We start from the raw sequence: 18,888 nt of genomic DNA on the forward strand, positions 1-18,888 counted from the left end.
GACTTGCAACGAAAACCCATATCAGACTCATTATGCCGAAATACCGGTATCTCGGCAGTTTCGGCATTCTGTGGCGGGAATCGGCATAGGGCTATGCAAATGCCAAATTTCGGCAATAACGTCATCAGCACCATATAAATTACATTGGGTAGATACTGCATTAATTTGGCACATCTTATAAAGAAACCAACTGCAGGCGCAATGACCATTCCGACCCGGGTTCGAATCCTGGTGTGGGCAATTTTATTATATCCATTTTGAACCTGAAATCATGTGAAAGTTTTGATATTGCACTGAAAAATATATTTTGTGTGTCTTTTTTTCTGCAAGAGACACGGCCGTACTTCAGTCCCGGAACTTCAGTCAAGGGGAAAATATCGCGGTCAACGTCTCTGTCATGTTTTGCTTACAGTGTTGGCTGTTGCCGCATATTCACGTAGGGTACCTGCAGGGAATATGGGACCATTAAGGACGTTTAGCTTATTTGCATAAAAACTAAAGAAGATATGCCCACAAGAGATTGTTATGATGAACAACCTGTCCTTTAAGATTAATAAAACAGGCAATGTTACCTTGTTTTTATGTTTGTTTGGACGCTATGACGTCAAAATGACGTCATCGTCAAGTGTCCCATATTACCTGCATGTGCAGGTAATATGGGACACTGTGTTATCTCTATGGTGAAAATCAAAAAGTTCAGAAAATCACTCACTAAAAACATTTTTGTTACATGATTTTGAATGTTAAATGCAAATTTCTACAAGAAAATTCAATTTTCTAAATAGTTTTGCTTTTCGCATTGACAATGCACACAATTTCCTATGTGTCCCATATTACCTGCACCCATTCAGTTGAAAATCAGAGAAAATAATCATTTATAAAAGGAAAGTGCCACTTGTCAGTGGAATTTTACCTGCTGATAAGCTTAACCCATCACCTAAAGATCACAAAAAATGACAAATGCCCCCTCAGTACCAGAGTTTTTGGATACACAATCATAAAATGTGAAGTCATTGAGTTTATATCAGGCCAAAAAAACGACATAATTTTTTGGGCAATTTCACTCTTTTTAGCATTGATTTCCAAGAGTTTGATACACAGACTCCAAAACTGCATTTCTAGAAGCACAATTGATGTCTCTAAACACTTAACAAATCAACTTAAAGTGTTTACCTTCTCTAAGCTACTTTTTGTTAAAATGAAAACAGGTGTCCCATATTACCTGCTGTCCCATATTACCTGCAGCTACCCTATATTAACCCGCCATCGTATATTTAATTTCAGAGCATAATGTTTTAATCAAATAGCGCCCGCAGAAAAGTTGTGTCCCTGTCAAATGACGTCACATTCTTTAGAGAGTTGCTTGTGACACTGTTTAGACCAATTAGTGGGCTCCAGGGAAATGTCAGTACTCGAGGGTTTTGTATAAAACGGATATCCTCAATCACTCGGACTATAAATTCTGCAAGCCATTTTTTAATAGGATCGAGGGGGATCGAGTTGAATTTGGGAGAAAAAAAAGCACGTTCAACAGTCGCGTTTTTCTCCAAGATATTTCTAAAGCTGGAATTTCAGATAAATATCTTTTATTACTCCAATACGAGTGACGTTTAAATATGTACACTATTTGATTTCGACTCCTATCTCTGATTTTAATCTAACTCTTGTTTAGCTTTTAGAATGCCAAGGTCAACTGGCCTATAGCTTACTATACAGCAGCTAGAGATAACATACGGACACACAGGGTGCTACTCCAATATTGCATTGAAGCTAATGGTGCAAGTCTTCAAGATCAAGTCGTAGGTTTTTACAGTACGTCAGTACCAGATCCAGGGATTTGTAAAAGTTGAACTGAGTTTAATATCAGAGAGGGTGACACTTCAGATTGGAACCGTGCTAGATTATTAAAGCGAACGGAATTGAAGTAATTACTGTGCTGTGTGATATACATTGCCAACGCGTGTACATCCATGCTCTTTGGCAAGGAACTAAAACACTGTTCTTCGTTGTAACGATTTTGTGAACGATTTTACCAATTTGAGCAAATTCATCAAAAATGTGACTGATTCTGTATTGCTGGAGCTGATTTGTTTTTGTGGAGGTTTCGACTAGCTGCAATTTAGTGTTTTACTTACACCAACAATGTGAAAATATGTAATTTACTATTGTCAACATTTTGTGATCTAAACACAATTAAAACAGTGTTGCCCTCGTGCCTGCCCTCGTGGGTTTACAACAGGCAAATTAGCCGGGTCAAATTGGCGTGAATATCTGGGCAATTTGTCGGCCAGATTTCACTTGTCTTCTCACACTAATTTGCACTTTATTAACACTTTCTTCAGCAGTTACTTTCGAGATTGAAGCGTATATTTATACAACTTGGTTGTATAAAAGAGTGAAAAAAAATCTGTGGAATTTGTATAGTACTTGGAGTTGGACAAATTAGTGGAAGTTTTTTATTAGCCAAAATGGAATACTTTTGGACTTTGCGGCAGTGGATACTGTTGTTCCTTTGTTCATATATAAGTGTTGCGGTTAATGCAAATGAGTAAGTTTGTTTATATATAATTTCTTTTCCGTTTTTACAAGTCTTTTGAAGAGCTTCGAAGATTCTTGATCATGTCTATATTGATTGCATGCAAGTGGAAAGGTGGAATTACGTAATCAGTATCAACATGACTATAGGGCCTATATCGGTCTATCGTCGATATAGATGACTTATGAGTCACATGAACATATACAATTTCTATAGGGGCCTATGTTTTGTTTATATTTGTTATTTTTATTACGAGCACAATTGATTTGGTTTATGGGCTTTGGCGGAAGCAGAAGCAGAGATTTTTTCGGGGTGGCATTTGGGAAAAGGTGTTACTGTTATGGAATCAACAAATTGGGCCCCAAAAGTTGAAATTTTCGTAATTGGGGGGTGCGAGGTAATGCACCCTGCCCCCTTGTCGCCGCCCTTGGACACGGGTTAATTGGATTGTTTTCTTAAATTAAAACATAATTAAAATGTGACCCAGCGCCAGACACTGACTGAAACATTTTTGATATAATAAATATGGAAATATCTTAAAATCAACTCTTTATTTTTTGCGATTAATTTATATGCACGGCCTAATCACTGGAACTAGAAAACCTAGTGAAGATTGTCCATTTGTCTATCTCATTATTATGCAAGTACCTCACTTTCTCGTCAAGTTCGTAAAATGTCTCCTTTACTCACGTTGGGTCACAGAAAAGTTGTTAATGGATATCGAAAAATGTCATCTACGAAGCCTAGAACTTTTTTACCGACCAGAGCATGAGGGCAAAATGGGTTCTATTGGCGAAACTTTATTTCAATGAGTTGTATTGGATGTGTGACCTGCAACGAGGACCTACATTGTAGAGGACCTTGCTCCAGTGGCGTAGGGTACGTAAAGGGGGGGGAGACAACTTTCAAGAGTCCTCAGTTGGTCTGAATTGCGTGCGTGTCCTCGTTTGCTGGTCTTTACAAACGCACCTTTCAATGAGAGTGAAAATAAGAATCACAAATTGAGGATTTTGTCAAAAGCATGCAAATGTCAGGGTTGGCGATTGGGGGGGCAACTTTCAAGAGTCCTCAGTTGGTCTGCTATTTTTGCGTGCGTGTCCTCGTTTGCTGGTCTTTACAAACGCACCTTTCAATGAGAGTGAAAATAAGAATCACAAATTGAGGATTTTGTCAAAAGCATGTAAATGTCAGGGTTGGCGATTGGGGGGGCAACTTTCAAGAGTCCTCAGTTGGTCTGCTACTTTTGCGTGCGTGTCCTCGTTTGCTGGTCTTTACAAACGCACCTTTCAATGAGAGTGAAAATAAGAATCACAAATTGAGGATTTTGTCAAAAGCATGCAAATGTCAGGGTTGGCGATTGGGGGGGCAACTTTCAAGAGTCCTCAGTTGGTCTGCTATTTTTGCGTGCGTGTCCTCGTTTGCTGGTCTTTACAAACGCACCTTTCAATGAGAGTGAAAATAAGAATCACAAATTGAGGATTTTGTCAAAAGCATGTAAATGTCAGGGTTGGCGATTGGGGGGGCAACTTTCAAGAGTCCTCAGTTGGTCTGCTACTTTTGCGTGCGTGTCCTCGTTTGCTGGTCTTTACAAACGCACCTTTCAATGAGAGTGAAAATAAGAATCACAAATTGAGGATTTTGTCAAAAGCATGCAAATGTCAGGGTTGGCGATTGGGGGGGGGGGGCCACTTTCAAGAGTCCTCAGCTGGTCTGCTACTTTTGCGTGCGTGCCCTCGTTTGCTGGTCTTTACAAACGCACCTTTCAATGAGAGTGAAAATAAGAATCACAAATTGAGGATTTTGTCAAAAGCATGCAAATGTCAGGGTTGGCGATTGGGGGGCAACTTTCAAGAGTCCTCAGTTGGTCTGCTATTTTTGCGTGCGTGTCCTCGTTTGCTGGTCTTTACAAACGCACCTTTCAATGAGAGTGAAAATAAGAATCACAAATTGAGGATTTTGTCAAAAGCATGCAAATGTCAGGGTTGGCGATTGGGGGGGCAACTTTCAAGAGTCCTCAGTTGGTCTGCTATTTTTGCGTGCGTGTCCTCGTTTGCTGGTCTTTACAAACGCACCTTTCAATGAGAGTGAAAATAAGAATCACAAATTGAGGATTTTGTCAAAAGCATGCAAATGTCAGGGTTGGCGATTGGGGGGGCAACTTTCAAGAGTCCTCAGTTGGTCTGCTATTTTTGCGTGCGTGTCCTCGTTTGCTGGTCTTTACAAACGCACCTTTCAATGAGAGTGAAAATAAGAATCACAAATTGAGGATTTTGTCAAAAGCATGCAAATGTCAGGGTTGGCGATATTATTTTATTTATTTAGACCTAAATCGGATTTCTAAAAAGTTTAAATCGATTTTGGCTGATTTTTTTTTATTCCAACAACTGCTATACCCCATGATAAAGTCAAAAGACACCAGTGGCATGCTAAACACAGGTCTATGTGCCATACTATTTACAAAAAATCAAAACATGTTTGAAAATTTCAAAGAAAAAATTTGGTAAAATCTTGTTGAATTCGGCATCTTGAAGATGAATTTTTATAGCAATAGATAAAATGACATCCTAGAGGTACTAGTATTTTAATTGCATCCCAAAGTTGTAGAAGCATTAAGATTGAAGTAAAACATTCTATAATGTAGCCTGAGAGAAATTAACTTAAATTTATCAAACATGGTCCAAAATTAAAAAGTTGATTTAAATAAGTGATTAAGAAAAAAAAAATTTGATTTAAATCATGCCAACCCCGAAAAATGTAGGTCTGATAATTATAAGGTATCACCTGATTTTTAAACTTTTCTCTTGTCGTGACCTTTTTGAACCACATTGTCATTTTGATAATAGTCAGTCACCTTATATGAAATGACCAAAGTTTGACTTGACAATAATTTAAAGATAACAGAGCAAAAATAATGCTAGCTATTTCAGGACGCGGTTTTGAAGTGCAGTGGTGTTATTTCTGGGAATTTGGAAAGAACTTCAAAATCTATGACGTAATTTTGACGCTTGGGAGTTTGAATTTAAAGTAATTTCCTGAAATCGGTATAAAAACATATAGACCTAAGCTACGTTTCATCTGTGCATGTAATTATTCGGAATAGGATCGCGTCATATAGAAACATTTTTCACCTAATTCAATCCGAAATGATGACATCGATGGGGGAAGGGGAGGGAATTGGAATTAAAGAGGAAACTTTTCTGAATTATAATGCTGAATTTCTACTACATCGCTGAGCAATATACCAATCGTTCGGTTGAGTATAAATTCAGCTTTATTTGGACTACCTTTTGGGACTTTTTATTTTGACTCGGTGTGGTGGGGGTTTTACTTCGAGATTGGGAACCCCTGGTGCCTCCACTTCGCTTCATATTCTTTCAGCATTGCATAAGGCCATTTTTTTTTCATTTGTGTCAAAAATTATGTTTACAAAAAAATATAGATCTTATCCTTCACTTTTGGTCCATCCTTTGATATGTTTAAACGCTTTTCCGGGGAGCGCTGATATAATATAGTGCCTGTACACTCTAAGAAATAAAGGTTCTAACTAAAGTTCTCCTCTCAGGAGAACCCTTAGAGGTTCTCTAAAGAACCAAACCAAAAATGGTTCCAAAACCGTCGAAAATGCATGGCCCCAACAATGTGATACAGAACCATTTTCGGTCGAGTCTTTAAAGAACCTTTTTAAGAGGTTCAAGAGGGAGGGTTCTCCTGAGAAGTCAAAAAAGGTTCTATTTAGAACCTTTATTTCTTAGAGTGTATAGGACATATATAGGCCTATACCTTGATAATAAAATTAGGCCTAAACATGAACCCGAAGCTGGCAATAGTATACATAAATTTTAAAAGTGACAATCATACATTTTGACAGTTTGGGGATATACCATTGAATGTGAAGCCACAAAACCACAAATCCCTTGATGAGTTGCGGACTTGCGATAGGCATGTAACTTAATAATTTGCACAGGAGTATAGATTCACAAACACGTCACTGGAAAGTTGAAAATGAGCTCAGAAATATTGGAAAGTGACCAAAGTTGAGAATATGAAGGAAACATATGTTTCCTGTAGTTGCTCGAAAGTGTAACGGTGCTTACCTTAGCCCCTCACGTTTCGCCATCTTAAAAAAAGAAGCACAAGACACTCCGTTATCAGGCTCTGATGTGCTCAGATGAAAGAATACTGTGAGTGAGATTGACTCACTTTGACCAGAATAATCATGCTTGGCTGTCCGGCCTGTCCCGACGGTGACAAACAGTGGCGTAACTGGGGGGGGGCAGGGCGCCAACCTTAGGGGGGGGCCAAATTGACCAATTCAGCGCCCCTCCCACCAAAATTAATATAGTAGCAGGCCAAAATTTCTCGCGCTCTGCGCGCAATTGCTTCAAGAATGGGGGAGGGGGGCATTATGTATCCTTAGTCCTGGGCGCCACAACCCCTAGCTACACCACTGCCAGCGTCTAAGATATTCTCGATATTATCTATTTAGATTGAATCCTATCATCAATCGTTAAGATATTGAAATATTTCAATCGGCCATATCTCATCCACAAGACATTTTGAGCTGAGATTCACGTTGTCTCGGTCCCAGCCGGTTTGTGTTCCTCCGTCACTGTTTAGTGACGAAGGAGCACAAACCGTGACGAAGGAGCACAAACCGGCTGGGACCGAAACTCACGTTGCTTTTCATATAATGCGAATTTTGATTTAAAAAAAAAATAATGCTATATATTTGTTAGAAAGAGATAATTTGCACGATTGCATGACTGATTGGGAGGGAGGGAGGGGGAGGGAGATGGATAGGGTGGGAGGGCGACAGGGAGGGAGGGTGGTATCAACTGAGTGTGTCATACTATAGTATAAATCTGCATGTATGTACCTAGACCTATATACATGTAAAGGCTATTGATAATAATATTGAAACCTTCATTTTCCTATTTTCAGTGGTTACTTAGTAACCCATCCGTTGATGATTCGTCCTAACACAGAAGAGCGTATAAGTGTGACAATATTTGAACCTACTCAAGACATCAAGGTCCAAGTCAGGTTATTGTGGAGAGATGAAGTTGTGACAGAGACGGAAAAATATATTTTTGGTATGAAATAAGTTATCTTTTTTCGTTTCTCCCCTTTAATTAGTCATTAAAACTAAACCTATACTGACTCATTTATCAGATAATAACGAGCCAAGTTTCAGATGTAGATTTTAAACGGGCACCCAGCAAACACACATGATCTTAAAACGTTATAGGCTTAAACGTATTTAAATGTCGGGCTATAGGCCTATAAAGGTCACGAAAACGTATTTAAATCATTTTGTTTGAAAAACTATTTTACCACTATTTACATGTAGTGTTTTGCCTCAAGTTTTCAAATGTGTTTTTGAATGCTATTAAAACGTTTTAACCTTTATATAAGCCTACCCATGCGTTTGCTGTAAAACGTTTTAAGATCATGTGTGTTTGCTGTAAAACGTTTTGTGTTTGCTGGGCAATAATACTCACTTTTTGAACCAAATATTTCAGAGAAACCATTCTCCGTCATCAGCGGTGTAAATAAGCTTAAATAGGTCTATACTGACTGTAGCTTACAGTGAATGAGGTTAATTGGCCGACTGAATAATAAAATTATGTTTCTCTGAAATAATTTGGTTCAAAACTTGTTGTTGACCCGTTTTAAATCTACTTTTGATGTCTATTCCCAGTATAAATCCGGGTATAAATCTCTTCACTACACCCCTGCACGATTTTGTGCCTATTTTTGCATTTTTGTCAAAAATATAGCACATTCGTGACAAGTAAAATAATTATAGGGGTAAGGACTACAACTACTGCATTGGAAATGTTATTTCAACACAGACAACAGTTGTGGAGGTACCGTCAAAAATGAGGAAATACCAATATTTGATCAATAAATCAATACGGTAACTACTTGCCTTGAGTTGCTGAATTTCCAGTGCAGTAGTAGTTGTAGTCCTTGCCCCTATAATATACATATCTTACTTCACACCAATGCGCTTTATTTTTTGAGAAAAATGCAAAAATAGGCACACAATTGGCCAGGGGTGTAGTACCCCATTAAGCCAAGTTTCAAATTTGTTTCCTGATTGGCCTATTAGTCCATAAAGTGACACCAACAACTAGACAGCAACAACTATCTACAACAAAATAACGTCAATTTTTACAAGAATGTTTTTTTTATGTTTTTAGTCAAATTTGACTTTGTGTATTTTATTTATTTATTTCAGGAAAGGGTTTTCTAACAATACAGGTAAGTTTATTATTTTTGTTTATCATTTTAATATTCATCATAGCAGAGAAGTAGGCTCTTTAATATTATCATATTCTAAATTTTCATACATTTGTTTCAAAATGCCTGTGGACCAGTGGCGTAGTGGAGTACGAGAAAGCCGAGAACTTTTTCAGCATACTGCAGTTACTGTCCGTTTTCCTATACACAATACACAGTGCTCTCACCATTGACGCGTGACCTCTACAAACAGTGTATGTTATAGGTATATGGGCATTGCCTAGTTAACATCACTGTGTGAAAAATAACCGGCCAATATTTAAACTATTCTCCAAACTTCTAGCAAATATATTTCTCTAACATGACCTAACATTACAGCTAGGTTAGATGTTCAGAAGGGGTCGCACTTTCGTAGAATATGAGTGAGGGCAAAGCATAGCTAGCTCATAGCTAGCCAACTCCCCGTGTTAAAAAAAAAAAAATTGAATGGAGATTTGACCAAAAATATTGAGCTATATTGGTAACGGACCGCTCCGTTCTGAAGGATGCCACAAAAAAAACGGTACAAGCTACATTTAATCTATTCTATGAAATTCTAGAAAGTATAGTTTTGTAACATGTCCTAAATTTTTAGCTAATTTAGGTGTTTGGAGAGGGTCGCACTTTTGTGTTTTAGGAAGGATATGTAAACGACAGATAACACCAAAAATATGAAGAAATTATTTCCAAACCGTGTTAAGTCAACAATCATTATGTTGCTCATTTTCAAGAATGCTGGTTAACAAAAAGCAGGCCATTGTCTCATTTCGTGAACAAAAAAGCAGGCCATTGTCTCATTTCGTGAACAAAGGTCCATATACCATTGTTTCCTTTCGTTTCCTTTATAATCGGTTACCCAACTGAAGCTATAATACCAGCTTTATTGCGATTTCGCACATGTAAAACAGACACATGTGCACAACAGATCCGATTTAATCAGTTGAGCTGTTTCAATGAGTGTTATCTTGGTTTAATAGCTTTTAATGGGGTTTAAGTCCTGCAAAGGTCGAGATGAATTCTACTGTAGACATGACTGCATCATGGACAGTTCAGAAGCTGGGCAGTTTGATATAATAGGCCTATAGGCCACTATTTCTTCAGTCTAAATATCATGCGACTTGCGTGTTAAAATAAAAATTTAACTTGGCCGATTCCGAGTCTTTTTTATTCTCTAAAGTGTCAAAAATTCAATTAGGTTGCTATTTTTTCCAAAAAGTCTTATTTTTGCTTAGCATGCAAAGCGCACGACTTTACATAGTATCCTGCACTATCTAAGTTTTTTGGAATCGTACTACGAGCTTTGTTTAGCAAAATTTCGCACAAACTTTAATTTTTCATGATGGACCTAAATATAAAACACAAGCAAAAAAACCATAAAGATGACCTGTTTGCAGACTTTTAGGGTGAGTTTTCCAATTTATATGATCAGGATCATGTAGCCTAAATCAAGAAATTGAGGACTAAAACTCCGGGAAGTTATGGCAAGCATTCTAACCAAGTCACAATTAAGTAAGCTTAGTAACATTTGCTAGGTGAAGGGAACGCTGACTTTCGTATTCGGTGAGGAGGACGATTTCAACCTCCTGGTTTGTTTACAAACAGAGAGGTACATGTAGACAAAAGACCGTTCCGCTTGTCCAAACACTCAAGTATCAGAAAGATGGTCCACAATAGCGTGATTCACGTAACATGAATAGGGATTAAAAAGCTGTCACGTAGAACCATGTGCTTCTATTGTCCAATTTGCCATCAAGATTTCATATGGAAACAGTTCAGACCCAGAACAGGATCATGTCAGAAATTAATATTTTGTTCTGGGTCTGAATTATTCGGACTAGGTGAAGGGGGGGTTATTATTATATTATAGGCCTACCTACGATTCCACTGTTTGGAGTAACCTTTAATTTTGTGCTGGTCCGGGGGTGCAGGCAGAGTCCGAAATAAGGAAAATATGGAGATTGTCCCGAGGACAACTAAAGCATGAATTCTGCTTGTCCTCAAAACATTTTGGTGGTCCCCAAAATATATATGTCGTGTTTTTGATTGCAAAGAATCCAAATAGTGGTTGTCCAGGGGATAAGTACATATCTCAATATGGTTGTCCCCAGTGATTTTTGGACAAGAGGACAAGAGGATAAGTGCTTATTTCGAACACTGGGTGCAGGTATTATTAACAACTGACTCCACACTATGCAGTTGGGAAGGGATCAATAATTTGCCCCCTCCAAATATATTTCTTGCCCCCCCAGTTTGTCCCCCACTTTTGAGGCAAACGCAAAACACCTAGAATTACGTAAATTTACACTTTTTGTAGTGCCGTAGGGTAGGACTACCAATTATCGGACAATGCCAGTTATCGGACGATTACATGGTTTGGACCATGTGGAGTTGTTTCTTCAAGTCAACATGAATTTATATTGCATCAAATGAAAAAACAGATACTTACTGCATTTAAATGGCTGCCTTGCAGCTGGTTCCGTTTATTATTATTTCGCAAATACGAGCGTGAATGGACTGAGTATGCCTCTTTATTATTAAAAACATGTTACTTATGAGGTAGCGTAATTCGACATGACCAATTTGTGTGGGTCTTGAGCTTTTCATAATTTACTAAAACCGATATATTTTTATTATTATGTTTGTAAAACTGTGTAGTTTCTGCAGCAACATCTGACATGACTGGTTGCTAACAACGCTTCCGGCTGAATGAAGTGTTCGATAATTGGCTTGTAAAATCTGCGCATGCCCAATTACCGGACACCCTCTGGCCTTCATATATAAACAGTTGCCAGCCAGCCGGCGCTGTATGTCAATTAACATGTTGCACTATGTTAGGTGTATTTTAGCTTATTTTAGCTTAGTTGAGAACGCATATAGGGTTTGATGTTAAGTTTAAGTTATATTATAATGTTATGATTAAAATAGTTGATGCGCCTACAATGTATAAGGCCTACATTGTACCTAAATGTGGTTTGCGGTGGGGAAAATGCCACCGTGAAGTATCAGACAATGTCCAAATATAACCCATATTCATGAAGGAATAGACACAAACTTAACTGCATTTGGTCGAGTTGAAAAAATAGATGTGTGCCGTTAGTTTTGCGGGTGTCCGATAACTGGCTGCGTAGTGTCCGATAACTGGCATAGGCGTCCGATAACTGGCAAGATGCCTCAATGTGGCTTTCAATCCATATATCTATAATGGCTTGTCTCATCAATTTACATTTTATGTTACATTTAGGGCTGTCTTTGGTCATTACGTGGATGTTCTATAGTTGGGAAAATATTCTTCATTTTTTTAAATATTGAGCAAATTGCTTAAGTGTCCGATAATTGGTAGTCCTACCCTACTATTACTCTGTCTTTCCTATTCGGCGAGGAAGACAATTTCGACCTCCTCGTCTGTTTACAAACAGAGAGGTAGACAAGAGACCGTTCCGCTTGTCCAAACATTCAGAAAGATGGTCCACAATAGCGTGATTCACATAACATGAATAGCTGTCAAGTAGAACCATGTGCTTCTTTTGTCCAATTTGCCATCAAGATTTCATATGGAAACAGTTCAGACCCAGAACACGATCATGTCAGAAATAAATATTTTGTTCTGGGACTGATTATTCGGACTACACTTTTTGCAGTAATTTTGTGCAAAATTGGTCAATTCCCCCCCCCCCCCTTGAATTCACTTTCCCCCACCCAATGCCACCCTGAAAAAATTCCCGGTGCTGCCATTGCTGGTGCTGCAATTAGTAATACCTGTAAGATGTAACAACATGCTTTCAAGTATTTTTTTATCTTATTTTGAAGGTACCAGGGAATATATACGGCAGAGCAAAAGTGGAAGTATGCGGCAATTGTGAGCTAGGAGCAACTGGTTTTCATTTCAAAAATTCAACAATGGTAGATGTGTCTGATAAAAGTGCTTCTGTATTTATTCAAATTGATAAACCAGTGTACAAACCAGGGCAAGAAGGTAAGAATTCTGTTCTTTTCTGGTCGGTGGGTGGATACACGCTTGGGTCCTGATGGGACCAGGCTCAAGCAAAATGCTTAACCCAAGCCCTTTAAAGCTTATATGCTGGCCTATATGAAGAGAAAAGAAAGAAACAGGATTGAGGAAAAGAGAATAAAATTTTAGGAAAAGAAAAGCCACTCCCAACAAATCATCTAAATATCGGTGCGGTATCTAAATAACTAAAATCATCATTTTTGCCTTACAATAATGTCTTTATATTTTGAGACATCAAAACAGAATTAAAACACTTCTACAAAATCCCGGGGGTGCCACTCATATACCATTGCATGTTGTCATCACTGACCAGACACTTTTATTTTTCACCCAAAACACTGACATGCCCAAGGGCTGAAAGGTAACCCTTACCACTGACCTGCTATGAAAAAAGGATACCCAAATCACTGACCACAGCCATGGTGCAATGAAAGGTACCCATATCACTGACCTTACATGTCCCAATGACCCTTTTCACTGACGAAGGTAGAAAGCAATATTTACCTAGTGTATTTCCAATCCCTTTACATACAATTTCTGTTATAATATGAAATAGCCTGGAATATCATCCTTAACACAAAATTGTGGTCATACACAACAAACAAGCTGCAATCATTTCATTGGTATCCAATTAGTACAAGTACATCCTGGGAAGATCATACACCAACAGGTTATTTGTAGTGGAAAAGTTTTATTTCCTATTCTTGGCAAATGTCACTTCACGATTTCCAAAAGGCATGGTTCCTGTCATATCTGGTTCAGCAGTCAAACGTATGTCGTAATCCATTCCGATTACACAGTATCTGTACCTTGTACAAAATTAAGTAGTCTCTACGCCTGCCTCTCACGCAGCCCGCTTCGGCAGCATGCACAAACATCACCGAGTTTTAATCATGGTACAAGACCGGGCACAAGACTAATATATTACACTTACAGACCCGGAAGTAAGAAGTTGTTTACAATCAGGAACGAAAACAGCGGCTGACGTCAAATGCTGGACTTTGATTTTTCATGAACCCAAAACGCCAACATATCTATTGTAAAAAGGTACCCTTTTTCCAGAAAACACCAAAATTGAGACCCTTTTCGCGTCCAGCGGGGCGTAACCTATGCTTAAAAGATACCCTTTTACCGCGAAATTTTGGTCGGTGATGACTTCATTGACGGTTCAACTGGCACCCCCGGGTACAAAATATTTAATAAATTTTGGTGGTATAATTGTTCGTAGTTGAAAAAAGCCATAAAATTCAAAATGTAAAACATACAGGAGTAAGATATATCTTTCATTTTTAACCCTAAATTTTTTTTAAATGTTTATGGTACCACTAGTGTATACATATCTTCCTGTATCTTCCTGAATACATGTTCTTTATAGTCATGACAATGTAAGAAAGCTACTTTGTGATGATTTTTTTTCTCCACAGTTCTGATAAATTTTATTTTAACGGGACCAGATCTTAGACCGAGAGAGGATAAGGTAGGTCTTTTATAGACAATTCAAATTTATCTGTAAAATCTGCAGATGTACATTGACTACATTCAATCAATTATATCTCATATGTTTGCCAGTAATTCCACATGAAAAATATTTTGTCAAAATATTTTACCAAGTTACTTTGAAACGCTACAATTCAAAGCCTACCGTTAAAGGGGCATTTCGTAATCCACAGCCTCATCTTCCACTTTTCAGATTGTTATACCGCTGGAAATCTCTGGCTACATAATGTAATGTTTATGTACAAAAAATTTCTTGTAGATTAACAAGTTTAGTAAAAATATCATTAAATTTACAAATACAACACAGTGATGTATGGAGCAATGTAATGCACATAATCATGTAACTCGCAAACACTAAATCTGAATCAACTGACATTTTGGGAATAAGCTTTTTTCGTGGATATTTACTGAAAAATGTCATACAAACAGGATGCTAGGATCACAAAATACTCCTTTAAGGGGGTACTACACCCCTGTCCAATTTTGTGCCTATTTTTGCATTTTTCTCAAAAATTATAGTGCATTGGTGACAAGTAAGATGTATATTATAGGGGCAAGGACTACAACTACTGCACTGGACATTTTATTTCAGCACAGACAACAGTTGTGGAGTTACAGTCAAATATTAGGAAAAACCAATATTTGATCAATAAATCGATAACTACTTGCCTTGAGTTACTGAATTTTCAGTGCAGTAGTTGTAGTCTTTGCCCCTACAATGTATAATAAACATATCTTACCTGTCACCAATGCGCTATAATTTTTGAGTAAAATGCAAAAATAGGCACGAAATTGACCTGGGGTGTAGTACCCCCTTAACATGCTTAATGCACCATGCAAAGCCTTATCCTTGTGATTAAAAAAATAAATAAATAAATAACATTCCAAAAGTTAGTCAATTCTGGTGGCATGTTTCCCAGACATGATACATGACATATATGTATATATTCCAATATTCAATGCAACACCAAATATTTTCATGAAGACTTACATAAATCCATTATTTTGCTTTTCAGATGATAGCATATATTTTGGATCCTCAGGGTTCACGTATGATCCATTGGAAAAACTTAAAATCAGTTTGTTGTGGTAAGTATAAATATTTCTTGTGTGTAGGGTATGTTTGTGAGGGTGGGGTGTGTGGGGAGGTGTGGGGGTGGGGTGGGTGCCAGGGGGAGGTGTGTGGGGAAGTGGGCATGTTAGTCATTTGTTATAAAGGCACAAGACACTGTTTGCCAAATTTGACTCATTTTCAAGAAATTGAAGATAATTCAATGTGCGCTAAACTGTCTTATTGTCAATTTGAAACAGTAGGGACCTATGAATTCAAGGATGTTCTATTTTGTTGGAAAATCATTGATAATCCCTGTTAGCAATTAGTGGGTTTTTAGAGGGTACGCCGTCGAACAAGTTTAGAACTGTCAAGCTTTCATCAGGAAAAGCTCTGACTTCTTCAGGACAAAGTACCTAAGAATGAGACATGTAGGCCATCCCTTGCCTACTAGCTCCTACTGATGGCTCTGAAAAGAGCCGTTCACTGAAGACTGTCCCTCAGGGCCGTATGCAATTTTGAGAAATTTGTTATGTTTTTCTTTATATCTTTATTTCAATTTGGTTTATATATATTTGTATTTTGGCCGCCCCACATTTGTCATGTCCGCCCCACATTTTACAAAATTGCTACGGCTCTGCTGTCCCTTGTCAACAGAGAACAAGCAGATCTCGCCTATCAGCTAAATTTGAAGGTTTTGGTGGCTCTGAAAAGAGCCGTTCACTGAAGACTGCCCCTTGTCTACAGAAAACGAGCAGATAAGCCGACCTCGCTTCACCTAATCCCTCTTAGTCCAATTTTGCCAAGAGAGTCTTATAGGAAATGGTGCATTATTTATTTTTGTGCGCTGTATATTTGGTCCACTTTAAATGATTTACGGACATACACTAAAAGTGTGTTCATTTTTTTTCCAGGTATAATGAACATCACCTTCCCATTATCAGATCAGCCTGTATTAGGAGAGTGGACAATATTTGCACAAATTGGAACTCGGTTATATAACAAAACCTTTGAAGTCAAAAAGTATGGTAAGTACATCAATAATAATATTGTATAAAGGTGAAGCACTTACAATTAGATAAATGTGTGAAGTACTAGTGCTGCTTTAAAACCAGTGTGAATCCAAAAAGCCCCACTATCCTTAACCCTAATGCCCTATGTGCTTTTTGGCGAATGGAAAGGAAAGAATGATGAGAGAAGATAACAAATAGTTGCTTGTTTTTGTCCGGATTCGAACCCAAGATCCCTCATGTTCCAAGCACTAGGTCAGTGAACGGTAGCCACAGGGGTTTCACTGGCCCAACATACCACTTTGGGTGATTGTGTCATTGCATCATGCAGGGCACTGCATGCACAGTGAATGTAGTATTTGGTAGTATTTAGGAGTGTTACAGCGTGTTTATACTGAGCACCTCGCATTACCGCGAATTCACCTTCACCCGCATTTCAATCCTCTCGCATTCACTGGGTCGTTTCTACTGCGCTGTTAATGCAGGGTAACAATTCACTACCCACATATTTAGTGGGGAAGGCGGAAGTCCAGCAAATAGTTTTTGTGACCTTTCAAGGTCAAATTTTGAATGCTCACACTGTATTGTGATAGGCTAACTTCCGGTGTCACCCGCAAAATCGTCACCCGTACTGTTTCTACTGCGAACGTTACCACGTATTAACCACTATTAACCACCTCAATAGGTGGTTGACGGATTCACTCGCATTACCGCGCATTAACCTTCACCCGATCTGTTTCTGCTGGGGCCGTTACCGCGTATTCCTCGCATCACCCCGAATTCACTCGAATTAACCCGCAACCGTCTGCTCAGTAGAAACACGCTATTAGTGAGTTAAGGAGGGGGGGGGCAAACAAAGTGAGAAGGCATCTCAGTGTGATCCCCTGGTTGGGTCTAGAGGCCCAGTAGAGGTCAAAGGATGCTTATGTGGGAAGCACCATGAGAGTTTTAGTTTTAACTTCAAATTTCTTGATTAGCCCCCCGCACTTTGTTAAAAAATCATGTAAAAGCAGCCGTTTGGGGCAATTTTATCCATTAAGCCTCCCGCATAACACTGAAAGCCCCTTTGAGCCCCCAGGCAATGGCGTAGCTGCCGGAGGGGGCAGGGGGTAATTTCCCCCCTGGCAAAATTGCCTATTTGGGGCCCGCCCCCTAGTGCAAGGAATAAAGAGGAGAAAGGAAGAAGAAAGAGGAAAAAAGAGAGGAGAGAGGGAGAGGAGGGGCAGAGAGATGGGGAATCCATACGATATGCAATACCATGCATTTATTATCAATAGGCCTAAGGCTGGCAAAAATTGTCTATTTGGCCCCCCCCCAAGTGCAGGGAAATTTGGTGGATTTGGGCCCCGCCCCATACAGGCTTGCCCCCCCCAAGCTGGTGTTTAATGATATAAACAAAATGTTAAATATGTGATGGAGTTGCAATTAATCAATTTAAAGTGATCAAGTCTGTAGACTAGTTTGTTTTACACAATGACCATATTTACAGGTCTTACTGTTTGAAACAAGCTCTCGCTCACCACCGCTCGCCCAACTCAATTTCTAGTGAGCAATTTTCAACTCACCATAGACACTAAATATTACTCGCTGCAAATCTCCCAAAATTGAATCCAATATACATGTATTAGATTTATCGTATAATAAATTAGCCTTATGGGATCCAAAATGAGCGTTTATTGCGTTTAGACAGTATTTTTTGTGGGACATGAGAGCACCTCAGACCTATCGAATTGCATTCTGAATCTGAAGCATGTCTTTCTGATATCAAATAATTTTCATTTTTTTAAATCACAATATAATACAAATTTTATGACAAATTATAAAAATTTGATATTTTTCAAATTTTGATATATAACAGTCCTCGAAGTAAATTATATAAATCTAATGATATATTCTTAAAGTGTATGTAGCAGGGAGGAAAAGCCGATGGTCAATTGAAAATTTTGACCTTTCATATTGAAGATATGGATTTTTTTCCCAAAAAAGACCTAATTTTTTTTGTGTTTTGGGAAAAAAAATCCATATCTTCAATACGAAAGGTCAAAATTTTCAATTGATCGTCGGCTTTTCATCCCACCTACATACACTTTAAGTATAAATCATCAGATTTATAAAGTTTACTTCAAGTGCTGTTAAATATCAAAAATATCATTTTTAATGATTTGCCATAAAATGGTATTAAATTGCGAATTTCTAAAAAACAAAATTATTTGATATCAGAATGACATTCTTCGTATTCAGAATGCAATTCGATATGTCTGATGTGCTCTAATGTCCTAAAATAAATACTGTCCAAACGTTCATACCCCAGCCCTTAACCCTGGAAAATGAGAGGACTTCAACTGTGCATAAGTGTCTCATTGGTACGAATGATCTTTCACACTTACAGATTGATTCAACCACTACATATTGGTAGTCAGGCTCATATCACACACTATAGGTGGCGCTATTCGTCCATAGGGAAGTGGAATGTGCCTGTACAGTCTAAAAATGGCTTTAC

General features: G+C 38.2%; 1 protein-coding gene across 1 annotated transcript in view; it reads left to right on the forward strand.

The window, feature by feature from the left end:
- The first annotated feature begins 1,491 nt into the window (after nucleotides 1-1,491).
- LOC140141912 (C3 and PZP-like alpha-2-macroglobulin domain-containing protein 8) overlaps nucleotides 1,492-18,888 on the forward strand; it is a 113,209-nt gene continuing 95,812 nt past the window's right edge. Inside the window, 7 exon segments of the mRNA XM_072163792.1 lie at nucleotides 1,492-2,548; nucleotides 7,478-7,629; nucleotides 8,781-8,803; nucleotides 12,629-12,794; nucleotides 14,255-14,307; nucleotides 15,344-15,416; nucleotides 16,293-16,406. Of these exon segments, the coding sequence (XP_072019893.1) occupies nucleotides 2,469-2,548; nucleotides 7,478-7,629; nucleotides 8,781-8,803; nucleotides 12,629-12,794; nucleotides 14,255-14,307; nucleotides 15,344-15,416; nucleotides 16,293-16,406 (661 nt within the window). The 5' untranslated portion in view covers nucleotides 1,492-2,468.

The sequence above is a fragment of the Amphiura filiformis genome, chromosome 20 (genome assembly GCF_039555335.1).
Source record: "Amphiura filiformis chromosome 20, Afil_fr2py, whole genome shotgun sequence".
NCBI classification, from domain to species: Eukaryota; Metazoa; Echinodermata; class Ophiuroidea; order Amphilepidida; family Amphiuridae; genus Amphiura; species Amphiura filiformis.